The sequence below is a fragment of the Carya illinoinensis genome, chromosome 13 (assembly GCF_018687715.1).
Source record: "Carya illinoinensis cultivar Pawnee chromosome 13, C.illinoinensisPawnee_v1, whole genome shotgun sequence".
NCBI lineage: Eukaryota > Viridiplantae > Streptophyta > Magnoliopsida > Fagales > Juglandaceae > Carya > Carya illinoinensis.
The window spans coordinates 21,052,455-21,065,341 of record NC_056764.1 but is presented as its reverse complement, the minus strand read 5'-3'; the positions used below and the strand labels follow the sequence as shown (position 1 = coordinate 21,065,341).

At 32.6% G+C, this 12,887-nt stretch overlaps 1 protein-coding gene across 1 annotated transcript; it reads right to left on the bottom strand.

Annotated features, from left to right (window-relative positions):
* Positions 1 to 1,640: 1,640 nt before the first annotated feature.
* Positions 1,641 to 12,507, bottom strand: LOC122291865 (calmodulin-like). The gene is made up of 3 exons (XM_043099889.1): positions 12,310 to 12,507; positions 11,030 to 11,399; positions 1,641 to 1,969 (listed from the first exon to the last, which is right to left on the bottom strand). Exons 1-3 carry the CDS (start codon positions 12,386 to 12,388, stop codon positions 1,840 to 1,842), a joined length of 579 nt encoding a protein of 192 aa, XP_042955823.1. The 5' UTR covers positions 12,389 to 12,507; the 3' UTR covers positions 1,641 to 1,839.
* Positions 12,508 to 12,887: the final 380 nt, after the last annotated feature.

Sequence of the window (12,887 nt, the reverse complement as noted above, 5' to 3'; positions counted from 1 at the left end):
TTTTCATTCACTATTATTTTCTATATATGGTAAAGATACAAAGATCAACATTTTCAGCTCTTAAGAATACAATCGAGTCCCCTACAACCAGCTTCTTGTGGTTCAAGAATGTGCTCCTCCCAGTCGTCAGTAGAGCATAATGGCATAAAAGAGTTCAGATAGCAAAAATCTCATTATTTCAGATAATATTTGAGTGAGTAAATAGGGACATAGAAGAGCCATTGATTGTTGGAAATATCAATTTATATATTTACCCTAAACAAATAACATGTTAGTGTGGAAAGGAAACGACACAACAGATTTTAAAGACAACTGAAGTGGTGATCGATCCATTGGCAAACACCCTTGTAGATGAGCACTCCTAGACAGATTCAAAGAAAGTTGCAATGTTGATACCGCCGCCACAATGACAACGACAAAAGTAAAACATTGCAACTACAACACAGAGAACAGAACTATCAGATCTACTAGATTTAATATCCTCAAACATTCAAACATTCAAACGGATCTAACCCATAAAAATACTCTTCAAACATTCTCAGGAAAAAAAAGAGAGATAACAAAACAAAGAGAAGAAAGAAAACATACCCAAACGAAAATATGTTCTGATCTCTTGGATCCCAAGCTCAAGCACTTCCACCGGTCATCATCACAAATATTAGAGTGAGAGATAGAGTAGATGAGAGAGTGATTTCGGGAGGGGCTAGGGCATCGCAGACACAAGCGCAAATGCAAACGCAGACCACAGAAAGAGGGAGTAGGTCTGAGACTGGGAAGAAGAAAACTCAGGGGGGAGAGGGGCTACTCAGCGAATTAGGTTTATCTTTTCATTTTATAAAACTCGGGTACTGGGTTTTGAACCCGAACCCGACCCGGATTCATCCGGGTTTTTAAATTCAGATTCCGGCTCAAATTAAACCTGGGCTGAAAATAGGAACCAGTTATCCGGTTATCTGGATTCCGGCCCATACGAACAGCCCTAATGCTCGGCAACGCTAGAAAGTTAACTTAAAGGATGATCTACAAGATCATTTTTAAGGAAGATTTTCAAGTTCTAGTGTTTACTAGGTGAAGTAAATTTTGCAAGACGTACATGAGACATCTTGATTGAGTGAAAATCTGATTTAAACAATACGAACTAGACCCTAAAGTAAACCCTACTGGCCTAATTATGCCTTATGATACGAGACTTTTGTAGAGCTCTTGGTTATTATTTTAGAAATCCTATTTGTTTGTTTTGAGAGAAAACTCATTGTGAGATAGACCAATATCACTCATTTATATTTTGATCATTTTGTTTTTGGGTTGTTGCCGGCATGTTGCTAGCTAGAGTTTCACTCCATGACCAAAATCTCGTGCTTTATTAGACTTTGGTTTGATATAATCCATGATCGCTTGGATAAATTATTTGAATTGTTAACTTCCGATGCATTGACTAAAAATGCCTATTCACCTTGTAATTGTGTTTTGAATCTATACCTTATGGATCTTAAGTGTAATGCTTAAAGAATGTTCACAAATAGTTGAATCATAAAAATGGTATGTATGTTTTGTCTGCACATGAACAGAGCCGCATGGATCAACTTCATCTAAACTAGAACGTTTCTTCACTCTCCCACCCACTTCAAATAGAAAGGAAATTAGGAGGAATCAAATGATATTGCAATACTTTAGGACTTTAATATTAGTAGAGGCCGCCAGGTAACTTTACATGCTACGTACGTGATATATACAATCATTGTCCAATTTATTTATTTATTGTTCTTATACATAGGCCGAAAAATACCTGAGTCATTTGGACCACACAACTTGGACCATTCAGGAGTGCTTTACTGGTAATTAGAGGAAACAACAAAGACGACGTCCCTTGTCACTGACCTCTACATTTGAGGACCTCAGTTTGATAGGCTGATCTACTCTTCGGAAACTAGGGCTTGGGCCTCTTCTTTGATCTCCCACCCTCTTACGTCTTCCACAAAATTAAATCAAATTAAATTAGGGACATGAAATACGTCAGCTAGCTAACATTAGTACTTGATCATCAAGGACTGAATCATAATCATACATCATTGCATGATACTCAATTTGAAAGGTGATTAGGGCTCCTCAATTATCACTTATTTTATTGTACCCGAAGATATATGGGATTAAAAAAAGCAATCAATATTGTCAAATTGAAATACGAGAAAACCAAACAAGGGATTAAAAAAAATAGAAAAAACTACATTGAAAGACATTTAAGTTCTTCATTCTTAAACTTTTTCTCAAACAGCCCTAAAATATTTCAATGTGTGAAACAAGAACACTATGTAGACATTTGCTCAAACAACCATAAGCTCGTGGATATAAGGCATCATTTCTCAAATCAAAGATGAAAATATTTTACTTTTTCACCATGATGGTTGTATTTGGCACCTTAGATCATCTCAATCTACTTCATTGCTATTCACAAATAGTTAACTACTATTTACAAACGATTCATTATTATTTTACTATTCATAAACTATTTCACTACTATTTACAGATAATTTAAAATACTCTTAACATTCAAACATACCCTATTACACCTATGTGTGTGGGCCAAATTTTATTCTGCCCAAATAAAAAAATCTAGGTAACCAGATATTTGGATCAATTATCCAGCCTGCCATGCATAAATTAGATATTGAGATGTAGCATCTGCACTAAACAAATTTAATTAACGGATAGTGGGTATGACTAATTTGACTAGCTATCCATTTTTTTAAAAATTAAAATCAATAATTCATATACTAAATCCTATATATAAGAAGCAACCCATGGCCCTCTATCAAGTTATCAAATGTATTTTTACACATGTCAGTTGCATGTATTATCATGCATTTTATGTTTACTAGTATTTACTTGTATTTTAGGATTAATTATTGGTCCTTAGTATAAATACTTTGTAATTCATAATTAGAAATACTTATGCATTTTATGAATCTTATGAATCTAGAAAATACAAAAAAGTACTTCTAGGTTTCCTTGTTCTGCTATGGTATCATATGTTTTCCCCCCTTTCCTCTGTCATGGTGTCGACTCAACACACACTCCCTAATGATGCTGCCAGTCCTTTTTTTCTTCATCCCAGTGACAATCTTGGTGTTGTCCTCGTCACACAACCTCATTATCAAAGATAACTATCACACATGGTCCCGATTTATGACCATGGCACCCAGGCCAAAAAAAAACAAGTTAGGGTTTGTGGATCGTTCAATTCTCAAACCAGCGGATTCGACTGATCCTCTCTTCTCCCCATGGCTGCACTACAATAATATGGTGATATCTTAGATCCTTAACTTCGTTTCTCCTTATATTTCTGGTAGTGTTTTGTATGTTATCACTACATATGAGATCTAGACCAATCTAAAAGAATGATTCTCTTAGGAAAACGGTCCTAGGATTTTCTAGCTATAGAAATCGATCTCCACTCTTTCTCAAGGCCAATGTTCGGTAAGTGCTTATTTTACTCACCTGAAAGCCCTTTGTGATGAGCTAGTCAATTATAAACCTGTTCCAGTTTGTTGGTGTGGTTTTGTGAACACATTGAATTTATATGTTTAACAATAGCATATTTTATAGTTTCTTATGAGACTAAATGAGTCTTTTTCCTCAGTAAGGGCTTAGATTTTGTTGATGGAGCTCTTACTACCACTCAATAAGGTGTTTTCTCTTGTTTTTCAACAAGAGAAATAGAGAGAAATTTATATTACTTCTCTTACACCTACTGATCCACATGCTTTTGATGTTAAGATTGATAATTCCAGATTTGTAAAACCCTTCTCCAAGAAGGATCGACAAGTATGTAAACGCTATGTAATTACTGGACATGTGGTTGAGAAGTGATATAAACTGCATGGAATTCCACCGGGATACAAGCCAAAGCCACGGCAACAGTCCATGGCTAATCGAGTTTTCCTCAGTGATCACTTTTCCTCAGTTGCATCTCCATTTTCTCTAGCTAAGACTCAATATCAACAACTTTTGGCTATGCTTCACTCTCAGAAAAAGTTTGATGACTCAAGTCATGCTGTTAACGCTGTAACTTCATCTTCCTACCCACTATCCGGTATGTTTTCCTCTCATCCTTCTGTTTTTTCCTCTACCAAGCATACATTGTTTGATCCTAATTGTTCAGCCTAGATTCTTGATACGAGGGCAACAGATCATATGGTTTCCTCGGTTGATTTTTTTACATCTATTACATCTTTGTGTACCCTCATTTACATTCAAATTAATTTCAATCAACAAGCTCACTAAATCAATCACTTGCTACTTTCTATTTTCTTCTAACATGTGCCTTATTCAAGACCTGATCACCTCGAAGTTGATTGGAGTGGGTAGACAACAAGAAGGACTCTACATCCTACAACAACAGGCTCTTCTCTTTCTTTTCCATTCACATAGCTTCCTCTTTCTCATAATGAAGTTTCTAGTTCAATAATGCCTTGATACCATTTGCTTGCTTTACTTCTTCCAAATCTTCATTGTTTGAACTTTGGCATAATAGAATAGGCAATCCTTCTGTTGCAAGGATGTTTTTCTTGAATAAACTTGTACATGATTTGGTTATGTCTGATAATCCATATACAATTTGTCCATTAGCCAAACAGAAAAAATTACCCCCTTTCCTAACAAGTCATTTTTGTACTTTGCCATTTCATCTTATCTACTGTGATGTTCGAGGACCTTTTTCATTTCAACTATTGAAGGTTACTCTTTTTTTTTTAACAATTATTGATGATTGTACTCGAGTAACTTGGATTCATCTTTTTAAGTATAAATCTAAAGTCCCAATTCTCATTTAGAAGTATTTCAAAATGGTCAAAACTCAATTCAATACAAGAAAAAAAATTTATATATATTTGTACTAATCATGGTACAAATTTTTCTATCTCATCTTTTCTTAATTCAAAAAGAGTCATTCATCAATACAACTGTGTTGAAACTCTACAACAAAACTCTGTTGTGGAGAGAGCTTTTGATGTGAACTCATGGGATCAAAATCTCTTGAACCCACAATCAAATTGAAAACTTATCCAAGAAAGCCAAGAATCAAGTCATGATGATCTAGACCCATTAAAATCTTATTTCAAAAACCTAGATCCGATTTGTTGTGGAGAGAAAGCGCCAACATATTCTTCACATAACTTGGGCCTTATTATTCAAGTCTCACATGCCTACTAAGTTTTGGGGTGATGCTATTTTCAAAGCTACTTCAATAATAGGTTGCCTATTCCTCTATTACAAAATAAATCTCCCTTTGAGTTGCTGTTTCAAGCTTCTCCTTCATATGAACACTTGAGAACCTTTAGTTGCTTGTGTTTTGCTTCTAGCTTACAAAGATCTCACACAAAATTTGATCCTAGGGCTTGTAGTTGTATCTTGGATATTTTTTTGGTATCAAAGGTTACAAACTTTTTGATCTTAAAACAAATAAGTGTTTCGTGCCCAAACATGCTGTATTTCATGAACATATTTTTCCTTTCAAGTCTAATAATTCTTTCTTTCATCAATTTGATTTCTCCCTCTTCAAAAGTATCTCTCCCATTTCCTATTGAATCTTCAACATTTGAATCATTTACTGTGTCTTCAATAGCATCCTCACCCAATGTCACTTCTCCATCCAATCATACCTCTTCTCCTATCTGTGCTTCTAAAACCGATGTTCTATCACCTATACCTCCACGAAGATCAACTAAAATCAGAGGAGCTCCTGGTTACTTGTAGGATTTTATTGCAACTCCTGTGCTGCATACTCTAATCATAAGTCTTTTACCCTAGCTGTTACTGCTGATATTGAACCTAAGTTTTATCACTAAGTTGTCCTACACTAAGAGAGCCACTTTGGAAAAGAAATAATACATGAACTATTGTTTCTTTGGCTCCTGGAAAATGACCCATAGGCTGTAAATGGGTTTATAAAATCAAGTATTGTGCTGATGGCTCTGTGGAACGATACAAAGCAAAGTTGGTTGCTAAGGGTTATACCTACAAAGAATATTTGGATTATACTGAAACATTTTTACATATACCAAAAAGGGCTACTATTAAAACATTGTGTAGAATTGGCATCTCATTCAACTTGATGTGAATAATGCATTTTTACATGAGGATATGTTGGAAGAGGTATATATGAAATTACCTCCTAGTTTTCATATTAAAAGGGGGCCCAAATTTGGCAAACTGAATACGTCTCTTTATGGTCTAAAACAGTCCTCATACCTGTGGTTTTCTAAATTTTCTAACACTTCTTGATTTGAGTTTTGTATAGTCATGAGGTAATTATTCACTTTTCACCAAGTCTCCGGATCCCTCTTTTGCTCTTATTTTTTATGTCAATGACATTTTGATAGCTAGTAATAATTTACAATTTGTGGAGTCTTCTTTGAAATCCTTGCTTGATGCTAAATTCAAGTTTAAAGATCTTGATATGCTCAAGTACTTCCTTGGCTTGGAAGTAGCTAGATCCCCAAAGGGCATTTCTTTATGCCAGCAGAAGTATGCACTTGAGATTTTACAATATGCTAGTTTTCTGGCTTCAAAACCAGTTCCCTTCCCCATGGAAAAAAAAAAAAAAAAAAAAAAGAAAAATCCGAAACTCAGCAAAGATGATGGAGATTTCTTGATTCGACAATGTTTCACAAGCTCATTGTTAGGCTTTTATACCTTACTATTACCAGGCTGGACTTATCTTACTCAATTCAAAGACTTATTCAATACATGGATCAACCTAGGCATCCTCATTTAGCAGCAGTCTATCAAATTTTGCAATATGTTAAGAATACTTTTGGTCATGGTCTTTTATTTCTAGTTAACAATTCACTAACTATTGAAGCCTTTGCAAATTCAAATTGGGCATCTTGTCCTGATAGTCGTCGACCTTCAAGTGGATATTGTGTTTTTCTTGGGAGTTCTTTGGTTTCTTTGGAACTAAGAAGCAACAAACTCTCTTGTTCTTTAGCTAAAACTAAATATCGATTCATAGCATCTACTACTTGTGAAATTTTTTGGCTTTTTACCCTTCTTTATAATTTCCACGTATCTCATACTTATAGTGCTCAAGTTGTTTTGTGACAGCCAAGTTGTTTTACACATCGCTGCCAACACCATTTTTCACGAACAAACTAAGCACATTGAGCTGGATTGTCATTTCACAATATTCAAGTTGGATTAATCAAGACTTCTCACCTTGCTTCCCAACATCAACTTGTTGATGCTCTCACCAAAGCTCTTAGACATCAACAATTTAAGAAATTGATCACCAAGATGAGAGTTCATTCCATTTACTCTCAATCTTAAAGGGGGTATCAAGTTATCAAATGTATTTTTAAACATATCAGTTGCACATATTATCATGTATTTTATGTTTACTTGTATTTTAAGTTTAATTATTAGTCCTTAATATAAATACTTTGTAATTCATTATCAAAAATACTTTTGCAATTTATGAATCTAGAGAATAAAAGAAACTTCTAAATTTCCTTGTTTTGTTACCATCTCATATGCACATAGAAAAGAAAGCATAGACAAAAAGATCCTAAAAAGATTGGTTCGTAACACCTACCAAAGAAGGATGCTTGTCTCAACTCCCATCGCTCTGAATTTCAGGAGGATTTGATACCAAAAAGGTTCTAAAAGATCAGTTTAGCCCCTAATCTAAACAGATTTTCCATCCAAGGCCATGGTTTTGTCAAAATTGGGCATATAATTGAGGCAACCATGCATGCTCAGTTTTTCATCCTTAGTTTCACAACTGCATAACTATAAATTAGTTTACAAACAAAAAGCTTAAATTTGTAAAGCAACAAGCACGGATGAAGGGGGTGAGATATTCAAATGAGTTGCAATCATACCTATGGTGACGGAAGGTACCCACGAGTCTCAAATAATAAATCTCGACCTCCAATATTGGGAAATCTATGAAAAAGTCCAACTGCCCAAAGGACGAATCAAACGGCATAGTATAGGGAGGAGACAAGTTCGACCGTAACTTCCACAAGAGGAAAATGGGGTGGAGAAGAAAGCTTTGGGTGGTGATCGAAAATGGAGATAAAATCATTCGAGGGTAGGTGGAGCAAGCAAGTAATCGGGACTGCATGCTTGGAAATGGGGAAGAATAGAGAGAAGTGGAGAACAAAAGAATTCAGGGGGAAAAATAAAATATTTCATCAATTTTGCTGCCTATACCTAATCCCGACGATTCTTTGAGAGTTGCAGCAGATTTTTACTTTTCTCCACAAAAGCTTTCGTTGCCAAAAAACAAAAAAAAAAAAAAAATCCTATTATTTGTTGCAAATGCAAAAATTAGGGGACCACCCACTTTGAATCAACTATCGATATAAAAACACTACGACGATTCTAAAATCATTGCAAAAAGTGACCTATTGTGACGATTATTTTTGCAACAATATAAAAATCATCGCAATAGGTGGTTTTTCTTGTAGTGCATGTCGTCCTGACTTCTAATACACTTTTGTTATTTTGATTTTCTAAAAAATGTGTTACTATGATAAACCTACAATTTGTTTATAATTATTTATAGAAAAATTTTAAATGATAATAAATGTGTCACATCTTATATAATTTGATGAAATTAGAATGAGAGTATAGTGTATAGTATTACTCTAATTTATTATAAAATAAATTATGAAATATTAAAAAAAAAAATTGTAGGCGTATGCATACCCACAAATCTATAAAGCATCACCAATAACATCTTCCATACAAAACTTTAAGGATGGTTGCGAACAGGCGGTGCTGAAAGCAAACACGGATTCCAAAGTGAAACCCTTCGTTTACAAATCAAATTAGTATTTACTCAATCTAAATGTTCATGATAAAGGGAAAAAAAAGGCAAAAAGGTGAAAAAAACAACTGTTAGCAACTTAGCACCTAACTTCTACAAACTCTACTTGCGCCTCTATCGAGAATGATCTTTGTATATTTTATGCTTGGCACGAAATTTTTAAAAGATATATTCTTTCAGATCTTCTGGAGTTATTGAGTCATTCAGTCTGCCTTGTTTGATTATATGGATAAAATAAGGTGGGATGAAAAATTTATAAATAAAAATAAAAATTTTGTGAATAATAATAAAATAAGAGTTATGATATTTTATAAAATTTTAATAAATAAGAGAAAAAAAGTTAAATAAAAATATTATAAAATTAATATTGTTATAATATAATTTTTTAATATTATTTTTATTTTGATATTTGAAAAGGTTGAATTGTATTTTTAATGTTTTATTTAAAAGTTTGAAAAAGTTACAATGATTAGATTATGATTAAATGAAAAAATTAAAATTTTAAATATTTGAAATTAAAGAGTGTTTGTATTTGAATGATGTTTAGATATTGAGATAAAATAAAATGAGTTAAGATCATATGTGAAACCAAATAGAGTTTTAGGTCTTGTTTGGTTACACATATGAGATAAGATGAAAAACTTGTAAATAGTAATGAAATAATTTGTTAATAATAGTGAAATGGTTTAAACTAAGATTTTTATAAGATTTTGGAAAAGGATGGTACAGTACCCAACAAATTCTACTAAGAATTTATGCCGACAAGGCCATTCGGCCTTTTTTTCCATATATTTTTTTATATCCTTAAAATAGTTTTAAAAAATAAAATTCATAACATCATTAAAAAATACTTCATTAATGATTGTGTTAAAAAAAAAAAAGAAGTATCAAGACCCACTATGGGAGATATTATTGGGACACCAAGCATTTTCTTTTGGAAACTGAAAGAAAAAAATTGAATAAAAAATTATAAAGTTAAAGGAGGGTTAGAATATAATTTTTAAATATAATTTTGTTTTAAGATTTAAAAAAATGAAATATTTTTTATGTTTTGTTTAGAAGTTTAAAAAAGTTATAATAATTAGATGAAAAAGTTAAAAAATTTAAAATTTAAAATTGAAAAATATTTTATATTTAAATGATATTTGGATATTGAGATTAGATGAAATAGGATGGATTGGGCTAAGAAGAGAGGAGATAATTTTAAAAATTTATGAAACCAAACCATGCCTTAGTTTACCAACATTAATAAAGAGACGAAAAAATGTCATTGATAGACAAAAATGGGTTTTGGTGCAAAAAAAAAAAATCCGAGGAAGGCACATAACTTTTACGGGACAAGATCTTAAGTCTAGTTTGTTTTTACAAATCATCTCATCTTATTTAATCATTACAACTTTTTAAAAATTCTATATAAAATATAATAAACAATTTAATTTTTTCAAATTCCACGAAAAATAATATTAAAAATTATTTTTTAACAATATTTTATTTTATTTTCAACTTTAATCTCATTTTATCTCATCTCATCTATATAATCAAACAATTAAAATTCTAATGATCAAGCTAACCTCCATAAAATGTCAACCTAGTAACTTTAACCCGTCTAATTCTATTGGTAAGAAAGGACTCCGACTCACAAATTCAGACAAAGCAATAGGACGACAGCTCGCAAAAGCTAACTAACCTGAGACATTCTCTTGTTGGGCAAAGGAAAATCAAAACCAACGGCACTTTTTGTTTTGTTTTGTTATGTGTGGGTGATGGTCTCAAAATGTCATGTTTGATCATACATACTATGGATGATACAACTACCGACAAGTTCAAATTCTTGTTCTAGATTCATGATACCGAAGATAGAATTAACTTACCCAATGCATGCCACAAATAATGCAAACAATAAAGCAACCAAACAAAGCAAATAGTACCAAGTGCAAATATCCTAGGGGAAATGGAAAATTTCTACTAGCTTATTTGCCATGTTTATTCCCTTTTAAAAAATTTTATGAACAGTTACTTTTGTATACTCTTTGCATACTCTATTAATGTAATTGACTGTATCATTTTTTTAATATAAAATAATTGATTTGGTCAATCATATCAGTAAAATGTTCAAAATGTACGCAAAAGTAACTGTATATTATAGAACTTTTATGTTTATTATGTTTTTCAAGTTTTAGTTTGGAAATAGATCCTCACTTGGCCATCATGACTCTGGAAAACTCCTTATAGTCGACCTGGTTATTACCATCCATATCAGCCTCACGAATCATCTCATCAACTTCCTCTTTCGTCAGCTTCTCACCAAGATTTGCCATAACATCTCGCAGCTCAACTTCAGAAATAAGGCCATCTTGGTCTTTGTCGAACACCCGGAAAGCCTCCTTTAGCTCCTCCTCCAAAGCAGCGGCCTTCATCTGTCGGGCCATCTGATCAAGGAATTCTAGGAAATCTATGGTACCATTGTTGTCAGTATCAACTTCATTTATCATCTCTTGCAATTCCGGTGCAGTTGGGTTCAGCCCTAGTGACCGCATTACAGTCCCAAGCTCTTTGGTAGTGATACGGCCTGTACCAAATATAAAAATATTTGAGACAATGTAACATTAATTTCAGCAAGATATTTAACTACCTAGCTAGCAAGTATTTTATCATATAACTCTTTCTAAATATACCATATTTTGTAATTATATAACAGGCATCCAAACTGCTTATAAGATCACAAAGTCATGCAAATATCATAAATACATGACAAACTTGATCTTTTGCATGTCTAAGCTTTTAGACCAATTTATAATTATCTTTCAGAATTAGCATCCGCGTTGAAGTCCATATAAACAATATACCAAATTACAAGGATCTCTTAGGGGCTATTTAGATTGATAAATCATATCTTCTCATCTTATCATTACAACTTTCTCAAATAATTTCTATACAAAATATAATAAAAAATTCAACTTTTTCAAATACCAAAATAATAATAATATTAAAAAATAATATTCTAATTAAAAAATAATATTCTAATAATATTTTTATATTCAAATTTTAACTTTTATTTAAAACCATATCATCTGATCTCGCTATTCAAACAAGAGTTTTGCTATTCATCATTCCCACACATCATACACCACACTTGTTTTTTTCTCTTACCAAATGTATGGTATATAGATATATAATGAGTAGAAAAATTCAATTACTTTAAGAAGAATAGAACAAAAAAAAAAATTAAAAAATTTTTAAAAACAAAAACAGTGTGTTGTGTGGTGTGTGGTATTATGTGAGGATGATGAGTAGAGTTTTTCTTCAGATAACCCCTTAATGACCGGTAAATATATATGGCATCACCCACAAAATCAATCAACAAACAAAAAAATCAAGGAAATAATTAGTCCGTTGCAAACAGAAGACATATATAAATTAGATAAGACTATATGACTTCAAACACAGAATTTAGGAAACAAACAAAAAAATAGATCTACCATCGGCGTCGCTGTCGAAGAGGCTGAAGGCCTCCCTGAACTCAGAGATCTGTTCGTCAGTCATGAGCTGATCAGCCATTTTTTCTTCCTTTCTAAAAGGGATTTGGCAGATAAAAACAGATAAACATGAAAAAGGAATGTTTGATTTGCTTGGGTCTCAGTGTGGCAAATGCAGAGGTCATGTCAGGTCATACATGCACATATACTTTGTGTGTGTGTGTGTTAAGCGGCCTTGGCCCCAACAACAAAGGGCATATGATTCCCTCACATCCTCACGTAAACACTTTTCCCGTTTTATTGTCTTACTTTTCCAACTTTTTTTATTTATTTATTTTGGCATCTGATTCCTTCCCATCCTGATGAAATACCTTTTCACAATTCATCAATATATAATTAACGTTTTTCACTTTCAATTTATTTTTTACTTATAACTTTTTTCATAATTATAAGAATATTCAAATTTAAGTATCGAATTTAATATGATGTAAATAATTATGAAGTAAACATGCAATGATCAATTTACGAATTTATTCACTCTAGAGTTGGCTAGATGAATTTCATTAGGATTGTTAAAAATA